Here is a 22,364-nt window from a genome sequence, read left to right on the forward strand (position 1 = left end):
GTGTAGCACCAGTCTTGGGTTAATGTACACCCTCTCCAGGAGCTTTCTTGTTGCAGTCGCCCTCTTTATATAAGGGGGGGGGGGTGCGGAAGGAAGTGGGATGTTGCTCAGGACTGGGAGGAAGAGAGTTGGGTTGTTCGGAGGGTACCTGAGATGATGTGCATTGTTGTGTTGAGTCGGTTCGCAAAACACTGACAGCAAGGACGTGTAACAAACAGTAGTTTATTCACTGGCTTAAAGCTTATATATTAGTCACAAGTAAGGCTTACATTAACACTGCAATGAAGTTACTGTGAATTTCCTAGCTGCCACATTCCGGTGTGTGTTCAGGTCAATGCACCGAACCAGCACATCTTTCAAACTGTGGGAGGAAACCGGAGCACCTGGAGAAAACCCACACAGACACTGGAAGAATGTGCAAACTCCACACAGACATTGAACCTGGGTCCCTGGCGCTGTGAGGCAGCAGTGCTAACCACACTGCCACCATGCCACCCCTAAACTGTACAGTTTCTTCGTATTTGTACTCTGCCCTCAATCCTGGGAAGAACTCCCACACTTCCAGCATGTGACCCTTTTCGTAGCCATTTCATCACATCATCATTCTGTCTTCAAATTCCCCATTTAGTTGGGACAAGCAGTGAGATGGAGTGTGCGTGAATGGAATCTGTGTACAGACCATTTTATAACATACAAATTAAGCAGCCTAACAATCTATTTACAGATGGTTAGGCACCAATTAACCTGCTGCAACTGGTGTATCGTCCATTGCATCTCTTCTCTTCCCCCCTTTTTCGTTGTGGGAGTGGGATCCCTTTGGGGAGGGGGTGGGTGGATCCCTGAGGGTCACATGATCAGGCTGGATCCTACAGAATGGCTACGTGGAAAGCTGAGCCAATTGGATGCAAGGGGATGAGCCCTGGGGTCAGGGAGGAACCTCAGTTGAAGCCAGGGAGGAGGAGAAGTGTGTGGACATGTATTACAGTTCTGTTGACCATCACTTGTACATTTATAAATATTCTTAGAACTTAGAAAGCCTACAGTACAGAAAGAGGCCATTTAGCCCATCGAGTCTGCACCGACCACAATCCCACTGAGGCCCTACCCCCATATCCCTACATATTTTACCCACGAATCCCTCTAACCTACACATCTCAGGACACTAAGGGCAATTTTAACATGGCCAGTCAACCTATTGTGGGAGGAAACCCATGCAGACCCAAGGAGAACATGCAAATTCCACACAGACAGTGACCCAAGCCAGGAATCAAACCCAGGAGCTGTGAAGCAGCAGTGCTAACCACTGTGCCACCCACATATTGTTGTTGATAATAACCCTTTATATCTTGAAATTGCAATGAGTTGACTTCAATGTCATTACACTGTCAATGAGGAAGAGCTTTTTCAGTCATTGGGGAAATTGTTGTACGCAGCAAGAAGGGGAGAAGAGGAAGCATCAAGACTACAAACAGACAGATCCATATGCCATATCGAAATTCCTTTAATTAGAAAGATTGAGAGGCATTTGACCCCAAAGAGGAAAAGTGGGGGTTGTTTATTGAAAGGCTGTATTATATCTTCATAACAAGTGAGATCGTAGTGGAGAACAACAAAAAAGATTAATCTACTCACAGCCTGTGGCTCAATAGCACATGGACCAGTGAGGAGTCTAACTCTGCCTGATGCTACAGATAGTGAAAACAGTCAAAGGCAATTTTGACTCCCAGTCTTCAATCATGTCCAGGTATAAATTTGATTCTTCAGTCTAGAAGCCATAGGAGACCATCCCCAGTTTCATAGCCTGATTTAAATAAATTTGTCACAAGTTGGCTTACATTAACACTGCAATGAAGTTACTGTGAAAATCCCATAGTCAAACTCCAGCACCTGTTTGGGAACACTTGAAAATTTAGCATTGTCAATTTATCTAACCAGCACATCTTTCAGACAGGGAGGAAACTGGAGCACCCAGAGGAAACCCACACAAGCACAGGGAGAATGTGCAAACTCCCACAGATCCAAGCTGGAGATCTGACCTGGGTCCCTGTATCTGCACAGCAGACAGTGATAGTCACTGAGCTGACACTTACTTCTGAGCTTGTGGAGGAATCCATCCCTATATTAAAAAAAAAACAAGATTGATTAACGCTCCTGCATCTCTCAATCTTCCTCCTCCCACCACCCACCTGGTGGAAGGAGAAATCTAGGGGGCTGGGAGGAAGCAGTAATTAAAACTTGCAGACAGCTATTTATCAGAAAACATTTGATAGGAAACCTGCATCAGTGCATGATCATTCTTTTGAAGAACAAAGACCAATACAACAGAACAGGCCCTTCATCCTTCCAAACCTGCACTGATGATGCCCAACTAAAACTGTATGAACTTATGGAGTCCCTGTTCCTCCATTCCCATCTTATTTGTCTAGTTGCCCTTAAAATGAAACTATTGTACCTGCTTCCACCACCTCCCCAGGCATTCACCCCCTCTCTTCAATACAGTTTGTGTTGCACATCTTGAAACTGTTCCTTACACACCTTAAAACTGATGTCCCCAGTGCCTTTTAACCCTCCCCCAGTTATTCTTGGATTTCTGCATAGTGCCTGTGGCTATTCTAAAATCTGGGGGTTTTCAAATCCTTAGCATGGCTCTGGTACTCATGCTCTTGTCCACTATCTAACCCAGGGCTATGGGACAGGGAGACAGCACTATCTGGATTGTGCTTTCAAATAGCTGTTTTGGGGCAGGTGAATCACCTTTGAGGCTGCAGGTTGTGTCACAGCCTCTGATACAGGCTGTAGTAGAGGCAATTTGAGTAAATTAAAACGCTGGTAGCTACATTAGAATCTGCTTAGTTTGCAAATACTTCTCTATCTTGCCTTGAAAGTGGTGTCTAAAATCCTTAGCGAACTGAAGAACAAGGTTTTATTGCAAATAATTCTACTCAACACCCAAGGCACGTTCATCTTGGTTTATTTTTGTTCAGATTCTACACTGTTCAATTTCACTACATTTGAGAAGCAACAGCTCTTGGTCTCTTCATGTACACTGTAACCATCACCACCAGCAGGCACAGAGACACCATCATGAAGCCAATGGCTACTCCTTGCACAAGCCAAGCAGCAGATTCAGCAGCACCTAATGGAAGATTAGAAGACATTATATTCAAGAGAGCTCATAGGTGGACTATTGAAAAGTCTCTACTTACCACTTGCTTCATGCTGTTTCTTGGACTGAAGCCCCTCATCTTCCAGGAAGATGGGGCCAGGAGCACTCACTAATGTTCCCTCATGGTCACAGGGACTCCTGCGTCTTCCTATTGGGAAGAGAGGATAGTTCAGACCCAATGCAGATTAATTTTCCAAGATCCTCAGGTGAGGATGATCAGATTGTTGACACCTGCTGCCTATTATGGATTGTAATTTGTAGAGTTTTACTAATTATAGAACCCTACAGTGCAGAAAGAGGTCCTTCAGCCCATTGAGTCTGCACTGAACACAATCCCACTCAGACCCTACCCCCGTATCCCTACACATCCCTGGACACTAAGAGGCAATTTCTTACCATGGCCAAATCAACCTAACCCACACACCTTTGGACTGTGGGAGGAAACCCATGCAGACATGAGGAGAATGTGCAAACTCCACACAGACAGTGACCTGAACCAGGAATCAAACCCAGGACCCTGGAGCTGTGAAGCAGCAGTGCTAACCACTGCCACCCTCAAACTGACCACACTTTAGTGCAAGTGCTAAATCCTGTAAATGGTGTCTTGTTTTGCCACACTGCATAAGCAGTGAAAGTTATCTGGTAACTACTTTCCTGATGTGGAGATGCCAGTGTTGGACTGGGGTAAACACAGTAAGAAGTCTCAACACCAGGTTAAAGTCTGCTGTTACTCAGGGGCATAAATATAAGATTCATGGGAGGGATGTCTGAGGTAGATTCTTCACCCAGAGAGTGGTTGGGGTGTGGAATAGACTGCCTGCTAAGATGGTGGAGTCAGACACTTTAGGAATTTTCAAGTGGTTATTGGATAGGCACATGGAACACACCAGAATGATAGGGAGTGGGATAGCTGCATCTCAGGATTGGACATAGCCCAGCACAACATTGAGGGCTGAAGGGCCTGTACTGTTCTATGTTCTATGTCCAACAAGTTTATTTGTCAGTAAAACATCACTAAGTTTTTGGAGTGCTGCTCCTTTGTCAGTGGGGAGTTCAGATCACAAAACATGCCCTGTTTGTGATAGAGGAGCTGTTGATGCTGAGGGATAGAGGAATCCCCCAGTCACAGCACACTAACCAGATATTCCATTCAAACATCATCTCTGCCTGTCTTAATGAAGCATCATCCTGATTCAGGAGAGATCAAACAAGAACTCACTTGGGACACATTTGGGTGCACAGTCATCCTGAGCAGAGGGTGAGCAGACCCCAGCACTGCAGTGCAGATAAACCTAGAATGGAAAGGAGACATTTTAGGGGGATCTTCATGTTCCTGGATGAACCAGGCTGTTAAGGAGCCAGGCAGAAAGGGAGGCTTGGCTTGGATTTCTCTTGCTTACCTGTCCAGTCAGAGGCTGCTCCGACTCTCTGTCCAAGAAAACAAATGTTTTCAGTTCAAACCGCTTGTGATGTGTTGGGAACTTCAGGCCAGAAAACATGACTGGGTGGAGGAGAGTCTGATAGTCATCACCCTCATAGGGACACCTGGAACAGTCAGCAAATGGTGTCAGAGCAGGGAGGGGTATTCAGTTGAAGTACTGAAGAGTGTGCCAGAGTTGAACCCATTCTGTCAGTGAAAAAGTCCCAATTTGTTCATCCCAATGTTCAAATGGTGGCCCAGCTTCAGTTCAGTGTAGGGAGAATTCCATGTGGAATATTATGGAGGCCAAAAGTGTTTGACTGAGAAACTGGACCTAAAATGTATTCAAACTATTCACCACAAGTGGTACTTGCCATTTACAATGATCTGACCATAGAGCACTAGAACCACTGGGGTAACAACCCAGAGAGATTCCCAATTTAAAGAACTTGCCACTCATTGACCCACACCTGGATAATTGAGTCATGGGCAGCTACAAAAAGTCTGCCTGTCATTTCCAGGTGATGCATGGAACTAGAAAGAGCACATCTTTCATCTTGAAAATGAGTTTCTGGAATACTTTATTGGCTGGTACAATGGGTGCTGACTCTACGAATCAGCAAGAGGTCACAGGCGTTCCTGAAGGGAGCAGATCCATTTGGCCAAGTGCAGCCCATGTGACCTCCTGAGACTGGAATTGCCAAGACCCTCTCCTTGGTGCAGTGTTCCCTCTCCCTGGTGGGTTTATGGTTACTGGGGCAAGGAGGAAGAGACAGGAAGCAGCCTTGTCATGTTTCTGCTTCATTGATGTCCAAAAGCCATTAGCCTTCCCATTCACACTCCTTACCCATCCACCAGCAGACTCCATTGCACCTCATGGTTTGGGGCTGGCACAGGAGTTGCCCAGCAGTCATGCAGCCTCAGGACAAGCGTTGGGTCACTGCGACCCAGGACACGAACCTCCACAAACACTGCCTCCCGAAGGATTCTCCAAATGGGGTACTCACTGTCCACATACCATGATCTGTAGTCACCATCTGAGAGAGACACACACAAGAACCAGTCACTCCCTGGATGGATACATCCCCACTAATCCCATTCACCATTCCCCAGGGCACCTCTACCTTTTGCTATTCGCAGTTCCAGTTTCAGAATCCCTTCTTCTGAAGCAGGAGGTGGTGGAGAAACCGTGTAAACTGTGACATTGATCTGTAAGCCAGTCTCTTGCCTCCCTCTGTACTTGCACTGGACGTGCAGGCTGCAGACAGACACAAGTAGTTGCAGCTTCATTCAGTAACACATCCCCTCCAATACCAACAACTCCCACCATCCTCCTACCCGAAGGTGCTGTCCCGAGTTATTGAGCCCAGCTTCCCAGTCTCAATCATCCTCTTGCCCAAGACGTCTGTTTCATAGACCAAGGTTCCATCTTCCTCCTGCAATGAAGAGGCTGCTTAATAAGAAGCTGGCTCACTTACTGGGAGAATGCCTTGACCCTTCAATACTCACCCGCTTGCTGGAGCCACAAGAGGTGACTGGAAAGCGGAAGGCCGCAAGTTGCCCGGTGGTTAGTTTAGGCTGGCACTCAGCCTCTTGTCCACCTTTCACATACAGCGATGACAGGTTGAGGGCAGGACGGGTCAGGTTCTTGGAGATCACGATGATGAAATGACCATCCGCTGTGCATGCTGCAAAGACAGAATTTATTGCCACTGCTCCTATTGGTGGATAGGGGCCTCAGATCATTGACCAAGTGTTAAGTCTCAAAAAGCCAAAAACACAATTGTTGATTAACAGCCTGAGCAAGAAACAGTCAAGTTATTGGAACAAGCAGTTTTGTAAAGACCAACATCCCATACACTCTGCCAGTTACTCAATATGCACTGATATTCACATTGATGTGAATGTAGTCCCTCCCAGCCCCTGCAGACTTCAGAAATGTCTTGATCCCATTACCAAATACATCACCTCCCCATCAAATGCCATCAGCCTTGTCTGCCCATTCTGCTGATCTTCTGTTATTACAGGACTCCCCTATTCCTCATTGTCCAGCCTTCATCTACCCATAGAATACCAAGTGTTGAAGGACGCCATTCAGGCCATCAAGTCTCACTGACCACAATCCCCCCCAGCCCCATTTACTCCACTAACCACCTGACACTAGGGTCAGGTTAGCATGGCCAGCCAACCTAGCCTGCACATCTTTGTCTGTGAGGGTTTCCTCCCACAGTACATAGGAGAACATGCAAACTCCCCACAGTGACCCAAGCCCGGTCTCTGACACTACAAGGCAGTAGTGCAAACCACTGCTGTTTTTTTTTAAATCTTTAATTGCAATTCTTACTAGTGACAGGTATTACCAGTAGTGTAAAACAGTCACATCTGATCTACTCCAAATCATCTCAACACCCCACCCGTATCTGGAGGAAACAATTATGGTAAATCCTTCCACCAGCTCCACCCCCACTTCCCCAACAAACTGAACACCATCCAGAGCAGGTGACCCATCCACCCCAAGCACAGCCCGCCTCAATTGTCACACCAGCCAGTGTATCGGATTCTACCACATTAGGACAGGTGTTCAAGCCTTACCCCATATCTCTGTCCCCAATAAGACCCACCGCACCTCATACTTCACACTGGCAGCAGATTCAATTGCTTTGTTGATGACTGCTATTCTACAGTCTATGCCACTTTCTTCATGGGACCTACTTATCACTTAGAAAGTCACCCAAACTGCATAAAACACCACTGCAGCAATGACCCCATTCCAGTTGGGCCAACTGGTGTTCAGGAGAACTTAACTGGCAATACTCACCCTCCAACCCACCACCCCCCATCCCATGATTTCCCTGCAGATGTTGTTTCTCTGCTGCTCCCACTATTTGGGGGTCTACAGAATGCTCCAAGTCACATCATTGCACAGACTTGACCCACACTCCCAAAATTAGATGGCCAATCACAGGCATGGCTAAACAGGCCCATTGGGATGTCTCAGGGTGAGCACTATCAGGATAGGGTCACTCACTGTGGAACTGGGGTAAATATTACCCAACTGAAGCACATTTGCTGATCCCATGCCGGAGATTCTCTCTAACTCCAGTCACAGAGCCTCCCACCTTCAGAACTCGGTCTAAAACCATCCAAACCACTCAGTTAGCTCCTTCACTCAAACTGAGGATTCCCTCCGTTCCTACGCTTCACACAGTGAGGCAACAACAAATGCCCCATTTCCCAGTTAGATTCTCTCCTCTCTCTGTCTCCACTAGACTGGGGGGATGTGGGGGTGAGTCTTGTTGTTACCTGGGCTCTTTCTCAGACTGGAGAAACAGCGATGGGGGCTGGAGCTCCGGGGATCAAAGCAGCAACCCTGGCGGATACACTCAGCGCTGCTGATCCCGGAGTGACCGCACTCAAATCTCCAGCCTGCCTCTGGGACACAAACATCATCCCTCCCCAGGAGTAGCGGCTGGCCTGAGAGTGAGGAGGCGGCCAGGAAGCAGAGAGCCCAAGAAAGCAGCCAAGCTCCCATCCCGGCCAGTGAATCAGGACAATCACTTCCCGCAAACACCAGCCCGTTTTCTAGCCGGGAATCCAGCTGCAATCCCATTGCAGAGGCTCCCTGTCCCACGGGATACTCGGGAAGCGATTCCGCATCTTCAATCAGCTCTGTATTGTTGGCCAAACGAGCAAAACTAACTCAAATTAACTTAGGGACAAATTAAGAGGGGCGGCCCCCCAAAAAAAAAGGAAGCAGGGGGACAGCCCAAACAGAAACCAAAGTCCAAAGGAAACTTAAAACATTAAATCAAGATGTGATTAAAGGGGTCTATAATGCACGCCAGCCCCTGCGGTGCCCAGCGGGCACGGAAGGCGTCGACTGCACCCGTGGACACCGCGTGCTCCCTCTCCAGGGACACCCGGCCGCGAACGTAGCCGCGGTAGAGGGGCAGATGGATCCATAAAGGGACCCATAGAGGAAGGAAACCTACGCAAACTCAAGGAAAATGTGCAAACTCCACACAGAGACTCACCCAAAGTCGGAATTGAACCTGGACCCCCTGGTGCTGTGAGGCAGTAGTTCTAATGACTATGCCACTGTGAAACTGTGTATACATCAGATCCTTCTTCAGACTTACTCTCTAGCCTGTGCACTGATGCTCTGGCACCCGGCAGGTCCTATTTAGCCTTGCACTTGCTTCCTACATGCCCCTTTCAGCTACAGGCGTAACACATAGCATCCCTAAACCCACACTCCCCTGGGGGTGGCCTCCCCCACACTGACACATTCTTCACAGTTCTTGGTTTGTAGACCGAACCGCCAAAACCTCTGCATTCTCTCTGTTTGATTAATTCTTTATTCTTGAAGCTCTGCGCCCACATCCCTGGCTCTACTGCCATTGGCAGTTTCCTTCCAAACTGGGGGAATTTGCCAGCTGGCACACTTTGAAGTTCCATTGTGCCTTTTTGTGCATTTTCCACAGCAAGGACAATTTCTAATGCTTTCTTACGGTTATTTCAGATTCCCAACAGTTTCTTCTGTATGGCCGTATTATTCACCCCGCACATTAGCCAGTCTCTGAACCGCTCATTAAGAGCAGATCGAAATTCACAAAGTTCAACCATTTGTCTCAGCCTCAGCATAAAAGGTGCTTTCACCTTCCCATTGAGTTAGATCTATATCTCTGCATAGTTACGGAGAGCTTTGGGTGATAATACCCTTTGACTATTTCTGTGAGTTCTTCAAAGGTTTTAGTGTCAGGGCATCCGGAGAAGTCAAGCTTCTTATCAATTTATTGCTTTGGGCACCACAGGCTGTGAACAGAATTACTCTCTGCTACTCCTCCCCACGCTATTTCGATTGCTTTGAAGGAGTATCTCAGGTGTTGAACATGTTGGAACCAATCCTCCAAATTAGGGTGAATGGCTCAAGGTTTCCAAATGGAGACATTATAATAACTCACTGATTGTTGAATAGACATTCTTCCTAACTCTCACATAGTCACCTATGTTGTTTAGATAAATGAACATCAGATGCAGAGATCTATTTTCGACAGTACCCAGACTCCAGAGTGAGAGACAGGGAGTTACTTCTCTCTGCAGCTCCCAAGCAGCAACTGAACTTATTTTTTCCATGAGGCCATCTCTGCCCTCACTTAACTTTTCCTGTCAATGAACGTAACCAAGCACAGCTCTGAACAACCCCAGGGGAAAACACTAAACTAACAGATCTGCATTATCTCAGATTAAAACTAACATTCCAGTCATTAGGACCAATTACACTTCTGCAGCATCAACTTGTTGGCTGCCGATTACAGACAAAGCAACACCGATAATAGAACTGACCGCTAAAAAAATCCTGCACAAGAAACATGACACAAATACATTTCTTAAAGGCACAGTATCATCACACTGGCAAGATGTTTATTGCTCGAGTGGTGAACTAACTTTGAATAGCTGCAGACCGTCAAGTGTCAGTACAGTGCTGTTGGGAGGGGAGGGAGTATGAGGATTTTGAAACTACATTGAGAGAATGGTGATGTCGTTCCAAGTCAGGATGGTGTGAGTTGGTGGGTAACTTGCAGATTGTAGTATTCCTATGCTTCTGCTGCCCTTGTCCTTCTGCAGGAGGGGCTGTTGTCTTGGAATGTATTAAAGGACCCTTGATGAACTGCTGCTGAGTATCTTGTAGATGGTCCACACTCCTCCAGTTCACAGTAGCAGCAGTGGATGGGATGCTGATCCAAGCACTGGATAGTGTGTTCTGCCTTTAACCTGTTATTGTAACCATGGCGTTGATATGCTTGGATGATTGGAGGTAAAGGTTACTTGTTGATTGGTGATCCCTCGGCTGTTGGAGAATTCATCAATTTATTGATGTTAGAATATCAAGGGGAGATGGTACATTCTCCCCACCCACTCTCACAACTTGTCCTCCACAGCTTGCTGCCCACCGGGTTTTATCATTGAATATATTCCTCAGTGCCCTCGTCAACACTGCTCACTACACCCCACTAGATTCAGCCTGCTGACGTGATGCCCATATGAATCATGTTACCCATCCCATGTGTCCTTGTCTTATGCCTATTTTAATCAGTCTTGCTATATCCAAACACCTTCTGAAATTGCAGATATGCTACATTGACCTTTATTTAAACCCTTTAACATGTTTGATCCCCATCGCCTGTATCCCAATATTTTGCTAACGAATGTCAAAATAATTCCCCAAACACTCTCCAACCTAAAGAATATTTGGAAGATCAGACAATACAACACCCACACAGATGTGGCAGTGACTTTCCCTGAGAATTAGCGTTCCTGAGGATTATTTGCCTCATTATTTGTTCATGATGCGAACAAATGGAGGGTATGAAGAAACTCTGGAAATTCTACAGTGAATTCCAGTCTTGATCTGAGTTTGCCGACTCCAGTCTGGTAAAGACCTCTCTGCACTTTCTCCAGTATTTCAATTTAGTTCCAAATTTGGGGTGGCCCAGTGGTTAGCACTACTGTTTCACAACACCAGGCACCTGGGTTCGATTCCCAGCATAGGTCACCATCTGTATGGAGTTTGCATGTTCTCCCCGTGTCTGCATGGTTTCCTCCCATATTCTGGAAGATGTGCTGCATTGACCCAGATTGACAATGCATCAGATGCATTGACCCAATCAGGCACTGGACTGTGGTGACAAAGGGAATTTCACAGTAACTTCATTGCAGTGTTAAGGTAAGTCTTACTTGTGACTAATAAGTAAACTTTACCTTGTGCACAGTACAGGCATACAGAAAGCACATGCTAACATTTTAGTAGTAACAAAACCTACATCTAACATTCCCTCCATTTAGTTTTGCTAATACTTCTAGTGTGTGTGCCGAGAATGGCACATCTTTTGCCATCCTCCAGGGTACAAGGGGGCTGGGGAGGGGGTCACAAGCTACAGGGAAATAATGAAGATGGATTGTTGGGCTCCAGGCAACCAATAGGCTTGGTGAACATTCTAGATCTGTGTAGCACACTGCTTTCCAGGACTAATTAAACATGGTCCAGTTGTACTTGGTCTAAGCCATTAATATACAAATCAATATCAACTCCTTGCTTTACTCTATTTCAGAATATTATTTGTACATGAATGTATACCTGTATTCAGATATCTACTCCTCTTCCTGATTATTGCTGATGAAGCTTTTCATCTTGCACTCACCAGGAGATTCTATCCTTCAATCCCTTTGTTTCCATTTTTTACTGTTCTACCTTTTATTTCTCTTCTTCCCCCCCCCACTCTTTCCCTCTATTTTGTCCCCTTCAATTCCTGTTTCTCCTTAATTTTACCTCTCTCCCACACATTCCTCCCATCTTCAGCTGTCGCAGCTTACCCTTATTTCAGCTACTCTGCCATTTACACCTTCCATTCTCTCTAATGGGCTGCCATTAGCAGCCTTTCCCCTGGTTTCTGTGGCTATGACTCATCTTTCATTCTCTGTCCCCTGCAGCACAAATACCTCCCACTTTCTCTGCCTTTTAGCTTTGACAAAGGATCATCTGGACTCAATGTCAACTTTTCTCTCCTTACAGATGCTGCCACACCTACTGGGATTTTCCAGTATTTTCTCTTTTGGTTGGAGGACAGATAATAATATTGGAGGCAACAACTTATACCATATAAAAGTTGTGATTGGTTGATAAGTGGACTCTATGTTGTCATGAATAATGTTCTTTACAGACAGAAGAGCAGGTGCACACAGCTTCCCCACCCCCAGCTAAACAGCTTTCAGACAGCCCCTCCCTTGTTCATTTCCCAATGGCTGCCTTGACCAAACACCCTGCCTGATTTGGAAATTCAGCCAAATCTTGCAAGTTAATTGTGCCCTGGTGCATTCTCAGTAGCAACACTAATTGGATTATAAACCATACAGCAAGATGGTTCATTCATTCATTCTATTTAAATATCACCTTGAATCAAATCTACCCCAAACTGATCCATGAGCCATTCCTGAAAGCAAAAATGCCCAGTTTGCTTTTTAAGCATTTTGTCTATGTCACAGCTAAACTCAAACCTGGGTATTTTCTGTGCAGTGGAAATATGTCTCCCCCTTGAATTTCAGGCTATTTCCTCAGTTGGAACTTGTCACCTCCCATTTGATAGGGGATTAAATGTGTCATTTTTCCTAGTACAGTTCAACCAAGATTCTTTGCAAAAGTAGAAATGTTATCGTGAATTGCAATTTGAGTCTAGAAGTTTATGGGGGTGACCTGTAAACCCTCCCACTCCCCAATTACAGAAAGGATGTTGACCTGAACAAGGACATGACAGATTGACAAGGAATGATTCTACCACAGACTAGAGGCTGCCTAACTGCAATTAGAGAGAGATGTAAATCGTGTAGGGAAAGCTGTTAGAGACCAAACCAAAAAAAAAAACTGTGCATTGGCTTAAACAAAGATGAGTCACCCAGAAGAACAGCACAGGAAGAGTTTTTACAGAATTTTCTCAATTTGAGAAGTTCAGCTACACAGCCTGGAGGAAAACAAATTTAGTGGGGTAATTTAAATAGATCACCAATGCACTTCTATATTGAGGGGATTTTTTTCCATTATCAGGAGGCTACTTGTCTTGATATTCTGGGGCAGTCTGATGGTTGTACTAGGGATTGGAAAACTTGGACCATCCCATCCAGAACTACATCATAGCTTCAGAAGTTGCCCTGAAACAATGTGGGAATCCATCCCTTAAGATGGATAACTCATGCATCTTAGTCTCTCTTCCTCCCCCAGGAAGTTCAACTTGTAGAAAGCTATGGATAAAAACTACCAAATTGGAGAAAATGTTCTGAAAAGTAATCTGTCATTGTTCCATAATGGTTTAAGTATTCATGTTCTTGGATTTCTGTACAAGATTTGTGGCTATGCTAATAAAGATTGGGGGTTTTCAGATCCTAAACAAGGACCTGATACTCATCGTCTTGTCCACTACCTACCCCAAGACAATGGGGCAGGGAGAAGTGGTACGAAGCAGACAGTCCTTTCAAAGACTGGTGTGGGCAGGTGAATTGCCAATTCTGCAGCAAGGTTGTGTTCCAGCCTCTGATACAACGTTTGTGGTCAAGGGTGGGTCAACCACTGGAGCCAGAAGCTCCAAGATTCACACATCACCTGGATTGCATGCTCCACAAACAAGAGTTTGTATTATTTGAAAAGCCTGGATCAAGCAGGATGCAGTAGAGGCTGTGAGTAAATCACAAAAACAATGATAGTATCTAATACTTTTGTATCTTCTTGCTTTGAAGTAGTGTCTACAATCCTTAGCCAGCTGAAAACAATTCTACAACACCCAGGACTCATTCATCTGAAGTTTATTTTGGTTTTTTGGTTCAGATTCTACACTGAGAAGCAACAGCTCTTGGTCTCTTCATGTACACTGTAGCCATCACCACCAGCAGGCACAGGGACACCATCATGAAGCCAATGGCTACTCCTTGCACAAGCCAAGCAGCAGATTCAGCAGCACCTAATGGAAGATTAGAAGACATTATATTCAAGAGAGCTCACAGGTGGACTATTGAAAAGTCTCTACTTACCACTTGCTTCATGCTGTTTCTTGGACTGAAGCCCCTCATCTTCCAGGATGATGGGGCCAGGAGCACTCACTAATGTTCCCTCAGGGTCACGGGGACTCCTGCGTCTCTCTATTGGCAGGAGAAAAGTCAGACAGTTCAGACACAATACAGATTAATTTTCTAAAATCCTCAAGTGATGAGAACAGATTGTCTACACTCCCTTCATATTACTGATTGTCATTTATAGAGTTTGCCAAAAAATGCCTAGACTAACCCTCACTCTGATCAAACTTTAATGCAAGTGCAGAAATCCTGAAACTGTCTTGCTCTGCCACACTGCACAAGCATTAGTGAAATCAGTCATCTGGCAAACACATTCACTATATTGCTATTAGATTCCAAGTTTCAGGGTGACATCTGAGCACTAACTGATGTCAAACATCAAGGCTTGTTTAGGGTTTGATATTTCAGCTCATCACTTGACAATTCTTCTGACAGTTTACATATTGTTGACACTACAGTTCCCTGAGAACATTTAGATCCTGAGCCACATGTTGGATACAACTCACTACAAATTGCTACATTGCCAACTAGGCTTGGTATCACCCTTGTTTCAGGCAGAGCAGACCCATGTTTGCAATGATGGGCATTCAGAGGGCTGCTGACAGGCCTACAGTTGGAGCACCCACTCATAGAAAGGCTCCTCCCATTGATAGAGGAGCTGTTGATGCTGAGGGATAGAGGAATCCCCCAGTCACAGCACACTAACCAGATATTCCATTCCAACATCATCTCTGCCTGTCTTAATGAAGCATCATCCTGATTCAGGAAACATCAAACAAGAACTCACTTGGGACACATTTGGGTACACAGTCATCCTGAGCAGAGGGTGAGCAGACCCCAGCACTGCAGTGCAGATAAACCTAGAATGGAAAGGAAACATTTTAGGGGGATCTTCATGTTCCTGGATGAACCAGGCTGTTAAGGAGCCAGGCACAAAGGGAGGCTTGGCTTGCATTTTTCTTGCTTACCTGTCCAGTCAGAGGCTGCTCCGACTCTCTGTCCAAGAAAACAAATGTTTTCAGTTCAAACCGCTTGTGATGTGTTGGGAACTTCAGGCCAGAAAACATGACTGGGTGGAGGAGAGTCTGATAGTCATCACCCTCATAGGGACACCTGGAACAGTCAGCAAATGGTGTCAGAGCAGGGAGGGGTATCTGATCTGTTAAATATCAATAAAATTAGTTTGGGGCCACTGGTGTTGTGTTCCAGAGGTGATTGCATTCTTTCAATGAAAGATTTCCCAATTTGTTCATTCCATTATTCCAAGCTGGGAGAATTCCATGTGGGATATTACTGGAGGTCAGGAATGTTTCTGACCAAGAAACTGGAGCTGAAATGTATTAAAACTACTCACCACAGGTGGCATGTGCCATTCACAATGGTTTGACTGTAGAGCATTAGAACCACTGGGATAACAACCCAGGGAGATTCCCAATGTAAAAAACATGGGACACATTGACCGGAACCTGGAGAATGTACCATGGGGGGGCCACCAAAGTGCTGCAGATGTCATTGCAGAGGATAAGGAAGTAGAAATGGAGAACATGTTTATTTCAACTTGCTAAAGACTAGTTCTGGAATACATTGGTGTCTGCACCCATTGTACCAATGACAAATCAGCAAGGGGTCATATGGGTTCTTGAAGGGAGCAGATCCATTTGGCCAAGTGCAGCCCATGTGACCTCCCTGGAATTGTCCAAGACCCTCACTGATCAGCAGAGGCAACTCTGCACCAGTTTATGGCCATTTGGTGAGGGGGAAAAGAGATAAGAAGCAGTCCAGTCATTTTAATGTCCAAAAGCCATTAGCCTTCCCATTCACACTCCTTACCCATCCACCAGCAGACTCCATTGCACCTCATGGTTTGGGGCTGGCACAGGAGTTGCCCAGCAGTCATGCAGCCTCAGGACAAGCGTTGGGTCACTGCGACCCAGGACACGAACCTCCACAAACACTGCCTCCTGAAGGATTCTCCAAATGGGGTACTCACTGTCCACATACCATGATCTGTAGTCACCATCTGGGGGGCACACACACAAGAACCAGTCACTCCCTGGATGGATACATCCCCACTAATCCCATTCACCATTACCCAGGGCACCTCTACCTTTTGCTATTCGCAGTTCCAGTTTCAGAATCCCTTCTTCTGAAGCAGGTGGTGGTGGAGAAACCGTGTAAACTGTGACATTGATCTGTAAGCCAGTCTCTTGCCTCCCTCTGTACTTGCACTGGACGTGCAGGCTGCAGACAGACACAAGTAGTTGCAGCTTCATTCAGTAACACATCCCCTCCAATACCAACAACTCCCACCATCCTCCTACCCGAAGGTGCTGTCCCGAGTTATGGAGCCCAGCTTCCCAGTCTCAATCATCCTCTTGCCCAAGACGTTTGTTTCATAGACCAAGGTTCCATCTTCCTCCTGCAATGAAGAGGCTGCTTAATAAGAAGCTGGCTCACTTACTGGGAGAATGCCTTGACCCTTCAATACTCACCCGCTTGCTGGAGCCACAAGAGGTGACTGGAAAGCGGAAGGCCGCAAGTTGCCCAGTGGTTAGTTTAGGCTGGCACTCAGCCTCTTGTCCATCTTTCACATACAGGGATGACAGGTTGAGGGCAGGACGGGTCAGGTTCTTGGAGATCACAATGATGAAATGACCATCCGCTGTGCACGCTGCAAAGGAATACAATCCAACCACTCAAAGCACAATAATATCATCAAACTCTAGATAAATGGAATGTTAGGAAGAAGCTCAGTTTCAAAGACAGATTTTTGAGATTACTTTATGAAAAGTGACATGGTAAGAGGAGAAAGATCTCAGCCACTGTTGTTCTTCATTTACATAAAATTGGAGATGGAAATTAAATCATTTGACAATACAAGGGCAGATCAATAGCAAGCAAAAAGGACATAAATGACAATGAAAGGCAATTTTACAGTTAGACAGAGGTGAAGCAACTGATTAAAGGCATTATTGACTCAGAGCATGGGAATGTGAATGACCATGGGGAAATGGTAGACTGCAAGTATTTTACTTCAGTATTCACAGTAGAAAGGGAAGACAGCCAAAGGAAACTAACAGAGGACCAAAGAGAGTCAGCATGGATTCATAAGGGCAGATCATGCCTGACCAACTATAATTTGTTGAAGTGACAAAGATGGTGGGCAGAGGCAAGTTGACTAGATGTTATTCATATGGACTTCCAGACGGTCTTTGATAAAATCCTGCACAAGAGATTAAACAGGGTGTGAGCCCATGCAATTCAAGGTTGATCGCTGTTCATGGATAGAAAATTGGTTGAGAGAGAGAGTTGTAGTAATGGACACGCACTCGAACTGGGAGGATGGGCTGAGTGGTGTCCCACAGGGAATTGGCTCAGGGCCTTATTTATGATATTCATTCTTAGATAATGGCATAAAAAGCTCAAATATACAAATTTAGACAAAACAGGGTATTATTAGATTAGGCAAATGGACAAAGTTGTAGCAAATAAATTTTAACAAGTTGATATTATTCATTTCAAATAAAAAAGGATCTATCAGCCTATTTAAGGCAAAGTTAAACTCTGTCGACGGCCAGTGAGATTTGGGGGTTCAGGTGCTCAGTTACCCAAAACACCACCAACAGGTACAGAAAATAGTCCAGTTCAGAACATCTAAAGGGCTGGACTTAGAGAGATGCAGATGTTGTGCTGCCATTGGACAAAACCCTAGTTAGACCCACAGAACTGTGAACAGGAATGGGCACAAGAAATAGGAGCGGGAGTAGGCCATCTAGCCTGCCCCACCATTCAATAAGATCATGGCTGATCTGAAGTTGATCAGTTCCACTTTCCTGCTTTCTCCCCATAACCCTTAATTCCCCTGTCTATCAGAAACCTATCTACCCATGACTTTAAATATATTTAGCGAGGTAGCCTCCACCACTTCAACGGGCAGAGAATTCCAGAGATTTATCACCCTTTGAGGGAAGAAGTTCCTCCTCAACTCCAATCTAAACTACAGCCCCGCCGCCCCCCCCCCCCTTATCTTGAGGCTATGCCCTCTAGTTCTGCTATCATTTCTAAGCAGAAGAATCTCTCTACTTCTACCCTATCCAGCCCCTTCATTATCTTATACATCTATAAGATTCCCCCCTCATCCTTCTAAACTCCAACAAGTACAGACCTAATCTACTTAGTGAACCTGGTGATGAGACAATTATGCCCAACACCAACATCCATATACATTACTGAATTCCTGAGAGTTTACTGTAGTACAAATACCAGCAAAGTGGATCAGTTAACAGTGAGTGAATCCCATTCAATAGATACTGGAGCCAATTGGTGCTCCTCTTACTCAATGCAACCTTCCTTCAACACCAGTTAGTCATCTGACTAGGCATCTGTAATTAACTTAATTTCTCTTTACTGGGTGATCATTTCAAACACTAGTTTCCATTAATAAGGAATAGTGAGCAAGTGGCCATCATCACAGCACCCAGAAGCAGCAAATATTATCCCAGCCCCGAATGAACCATGTATCATTAGCAACAAACCCATCACATGGGTCAGACAGAGTCTAATACCACCCAAACTCCCAGTCACCCCAAACCTCAGCTTCACCAAGCAGGGAAGCTGCTCCCTGTGGGATGGTCACCTCCATGCTTTCGGTGGCGGATTATCCACAGAAAATTAAAGCGTCCAGTTGTTTAGACAGAGTCACCGGAGATAAATTCCACAATAAAAGATCAGCACAGGGTTAAAGCAGCCAGCTGTTTAGTGTATTTGTCATTATTGCCAACAGGCTAGAGAGAGTGAACATTAACATTTCACTGAAGGAATTTAACACTTGAAGCTTCAGATGCCGAATAGCCATTCCTCCCCATCTCCATCACACAGTGAGGCAACAACAAATGCCCCATTTCCCAGTTAGATTCTCTCCTCTCTCTGTCTCCACTAGACTGGGGGGGGGATGTGGGGGTGAGTCTTGTTGTTACCTGGGCTCTTTCTCAGACTGGAGAAACAGCGATGGGGGCTGGAGCTCCGGGGATCAAAGCAGCAACCCTGGCGGATACACTCAGCGCTGCTGATCCCGGAGTGACCGCACTCAAATCTCCAGCCTGCCTCTGGGACACAAACATCATCCCTCCTCAGGAGTAGCGGCTGGCCTGAGAGTGAGGAGGCGGCCAGGAAGCAGAGAGCCCAAGAAAGCAGCCAAGCTCCCATCCCGGCCAGTGAATCAGGACAATCACTTCCCGCAAACACCAGCCCGTTTTCTAGCCGGGAATCCAGCTGCAATCCCATTGCAGAGGCTCCCTGTCCCACGGGATACTCGGGAAGCGATTCCGCCTCTTCAATCAGCTCCAATTCTCCGCCTCTCTCCAGCTCCCAATCACACTTTAGCAAATGAGCCCACTCAAGTCTGTTCCAGGAAAGAAAGTTTGACTTGGAGCCGCTCTGTGGGATTTGAAAGTTAGATTTAGGGGAATATGGAATGACATCAGCATATAGTGCAGTCCACTGGTTCCCAACCCTCCAGGATTGGCCTGGACTCTCCAGGAATTGAGGATCAAATCTCCAGGACACTGCTGTGTCCAACCCTGGAGAACAATCAGAAAGATTGGTTTCTTTTCCCAGTTCTCTTTACTAAATGGAGCTCTGTGTGCCCTCCTGGGTATTTTGTCAGGAGGGCAGTCTTCAATGATGTGAGTCATTGGGGAGAACCACAGCTACTGTCTGAGTTCCCTGCAAAGACCCATTTGTGCCAACCCGTTGCACAATGGCCATCGCCAGTGAGGAATCTGTTGCCCAATGTTGGAGTGAGAGGCTGAATCTGGGTGGGTAGGCTGTGGATTCTGTGGTGAGGAGGTGTATTTTAATGGTGATGTGTTGATTCCATTCCAGCTGCCACAGGGTCCCTGTGGTTATTCCTTGGCACCAGGTTGGCATGATGGGCAGTGTGAGCAGCAGGTGGATTGGTAAGGTCCATGTGTAGCACCAGTCTTGGGTTAATTTACACCTTCTCCAGGAGCTTTCTTGTTGCAGTCGCCCTCTTTATATAAGGGGGGGGGGGCGTGGAAGGAAGTGGGATGTTGCTCAGGACTGGGAGGAAGAGAGTTGGGTTGTTCGGAGGGTACCTGAGATGATGTGCATTGTTGTGTTGAGTCGGTTCGCAAAACACTGACAACAAGGAATTGTAACAAACAGTAGTTTATTCACTGGCTTAAAGTTTATTTATTAGTCACAAGTAAGGCTTACATTAACACTGCAATGAAGTTACTGTGAATTTCCTAGCTGCCACATTCCGGTGTGTGTTCAGGTCAATGCACCGAACCAGCGCATCTTTCAAACTGTGGGAGGAAACCGGAGCACCTGGAGAAAACCCACACAGACACTGGAAGAATGTGCAAACTCCACACAGACATTGAACCTGGTTCCCTGGCACTGTGAGGCAGCAGTGCTAACCACACTGCCACCATGCCACCCCTAAACTGTACAGTTTCTTCGTATTTGTACTCTGCCCTCAATCCTGGGAAGAACTCCCACACTTCCAGCATGTGACCCTTTTCGTAGCCATTTCATCACATCATCGTTCTGTCTTCAAATTCCCCATTTAGTTGGGACAAGCAGTGAGATGGAGTGTGCGTGAATGGAATCTGTGTACAGACCATTTTATAACATACAAATTAAGCAGCCTAACAATCTATTTACAGATGGTTAGGCACCAATTAACCTGTTGCAACTGGTGCATCGTCCATTGCATCTCTTCTCTTCCCCCCTTTTTCGTTGTGGGAGTGGATCCCTGAGGGTCACATGATCAGGCTGGATCCTACAGAATGGCTACGTGGAAAGCTGAGCCAATTGGATGCAAGGGGATGAGCCCCAGGGTCAGGGAGGAACCTCAGTTGAAGCCAGGGAGGAGGAGAAGTGTGTGGACATGTATTACAGTTCTGTTGACCATCACTTGTACATTTATAAATATTCTTAGAACTTAGAAAGCCTACAGTACAGAAAGAGGCCATTTAGCCCATCGAGTCTGCACTGTCCACAATTCCACCGAGGCCCTAGCCCTATATCCATACATATTTTACCCACTAATCCCTCTAACCTACACATCTCAGGACACTAAGGGCAATTTTAACATGGCCAGTCAACCTATTGTGGGAGGAAACCCATGCAGACATGAGGAGAACATGCAAATTCCACACAGACAGTGACCCAAGTCAGGAATCAAACCCTGGAGCTGTGAAGCAGCAGTGCTAACCACTGTGCCACCCACATATTGTTGATAATAACCCTTTATATCTTGAAATTGTAATGAGTTGACTTCAATGTCATTACACTGGCGATGAGGAAAAGCTTTTTCAGTCATTGGGGAAATTGTTGTACGCAGCAAGAAGGGGAGAAGAGGAAGCATCAAGACTACAAAGAGACAGATCCATATGCCATATAGAAATTCCTTTAATTAGAAAGATTGAGAGGCATTTGACCCCAAAGAGGAAAAGTGGGGGTTGTTTATTGAAAGGCTTTATTATATCTTCGTAACAAGTGAGATCATAGTGGAGAACAACAAAAAAGATTAATCTACTCACAGCCTGTGGCTCAATACCACATGGACCAGTGAGGAGTCTAACTCTGCCTGACGCTACAGATAGTCAAAACAGTCAAAGTTAATTTTGACTCCCAGTCTTCAATCATGTTCAGGTATAAATTTGATTCTTCAGTCTAGAAGCCATAGGAGACCATCCCCAGTTTCATAGCCAGATTTAAATAAATTTGTCACAAGTTGGCTTACATTAACACTGCAATGAAGTTACTGTGAAAATCCCATAGTCAAACTCCAGCACCTGTTTGGGAACACTTGAAAATTTAGCATTGTCAATCCATCTAACCAGCACATCTTTCAGACCAGGAGGAAACTGGAGCACCCAAAGGAAACCCACACAAACACAGGGAGAATGTGCAAACTCCCACAGATCCAAGCTGGAGATCTGACCTGGGTCCCTGTAATTGCACAGCAGACAGTGATAGTCACTGAGCTGACACCTACTTCTGAGCCTGTGGAGGAATCCATCCCTATATAAAAAAAAAAACAAGATTGATTAACGCTCCCACATCTCTCAATCTTCCTCCTCCCACCACCCACCAGGTGGAAGGAGAAATCAAGGGGGCTGGGAGGAA

At 45.7% G+C, this 22,364-nt stretch overlaps 2 protein-coding genes across 2 annotated transcripts; both read right to left on the reverse strand.

The window, feature by feature from the left end:
* Positions 1-3,005: 3,005 nt before the first annotated feature.
* On the reverse strand, positions 3,006-8,248 carry LOC145358731 (zona pellucida sperm-binding protein 4-like). Its single transcript, XM_080212981.1, has 9 exons — positions 7,890-8,248; positions 6,096-6,274; positions 5,925-6,022; positions 5,711-5,844; positions 5,434-5,623; positions 4,567-4,711; positions 4,386-4,458; positions 3,207-3,314; positions 3,006-3,136 (listed from the first exon to the last, which is right to left on the reverse strand). Exons 1-9 carry the CDS (start codon positions 8,194-8,196, stop codon positions 3,006-3,008), a joined length of 1,365 nt encoding a protein of 454 aa, XP_080069107.1. The 5' UTR covers positions 8,197-8,248.
* A 5,707-nt stretch (positions 8,249-13,955) lies between these two features.
* On the reverse strand, positions 13,956-19,514 carry LOC145358681 (zona pellucida sperm-binding protein 4-like). Its single transcript, XM_080212904.1, has 9 exons — positions 19,181-19,514; positions 16,697-16,875; positions 16,526-16,623; positions 16,312-16,445; positions 16,035-16,224; positions 15,173-15,317; positions 14,992-15,064; positions 14,163-14,270; positions 13,956-14,092 (listed from the first exon to the last, which is right to left on the reverse strand). Exons 1-9 carry the CDS (start codon positions 19,485-19,487, stop codon positions 13,956-13,958), a joined length of 1,371 nt encoding a protein of 456 aa, XP_080069030.1. The 5' UTR covers positions 19,488-19,514.
* Positions 19,515-22,364: the final 2,850 nt, after the last annotated feature.

Source organism: Carcharhinus amblyrhynchos, chromosome 26, assembly GCF_965287045.1.
Source record: "Carcharhinus amblyrhynchos chromosome 26, sCarAmb.v2.hapA, whole genome shotgun sequence".
In the NCBI taxonomy this organism is placed as follows: domain Eukaryota; kingdom Metazoa; phylum Chordata; class Chondrichthyes; order Carcharhiniformes; family Carcharhinidae; genus Carcharhinus; species Carcharhinus amblyrhynchos.

What these genes read in the sequence shown, in the direction of transcription:
- LOC145358731 (XM_080212981.1), bottom strand. Translation starts at nt 8,196, where the DNA reads ATGGGATTGCAGCTGGATTCCCGGCTAGAAAACGGGCTGGTGTTTGCG. An exon ending in CAGTCTGAGAAAGAGCCCAG is followed by an intron (nt 6,275 to 7,889) that starts GTAACAACAAGA and finishes CTGTCTTTGCAG; the next exon opens with CATGCACAGCGGATGGTCAT. An exon ending in GGAACTGCGAATAGCAAAAG is followed by an intron (nt 5,624 to 5,710) that starts GTAGAGGTGCCC and finishes TGTCTCTCTCAG; the next exon opens with ATGGTGACTACAGATCATGG.
- LOC145358681 (XM_080212904.1), bottom strand. Translation starts at nt 19,487, where the DNA reads ATGGGATTGCAGCTGGATTCCCGGCTAGAAAACGGGCTGGTGTTTGCG. An exon ending in CAGTCTGAGAAAGAGCCCAG is followed by an intron (nt 16,876 to 19,180) that starts GTAACAACAAGA and finishes ATTCCTTTGCAG; the next exon opens with CGTGCACAGCGGATGGTCAT. An exon ending in TGTACCCAAATGTGTCCCAA is followed by an intron (nt 14,271 to 14,991) that starts GTGAGTTCTTGT and finishes TCCTGCCAATAG; the next exon opens with AGAGACGCAGGAGTCCCCGT.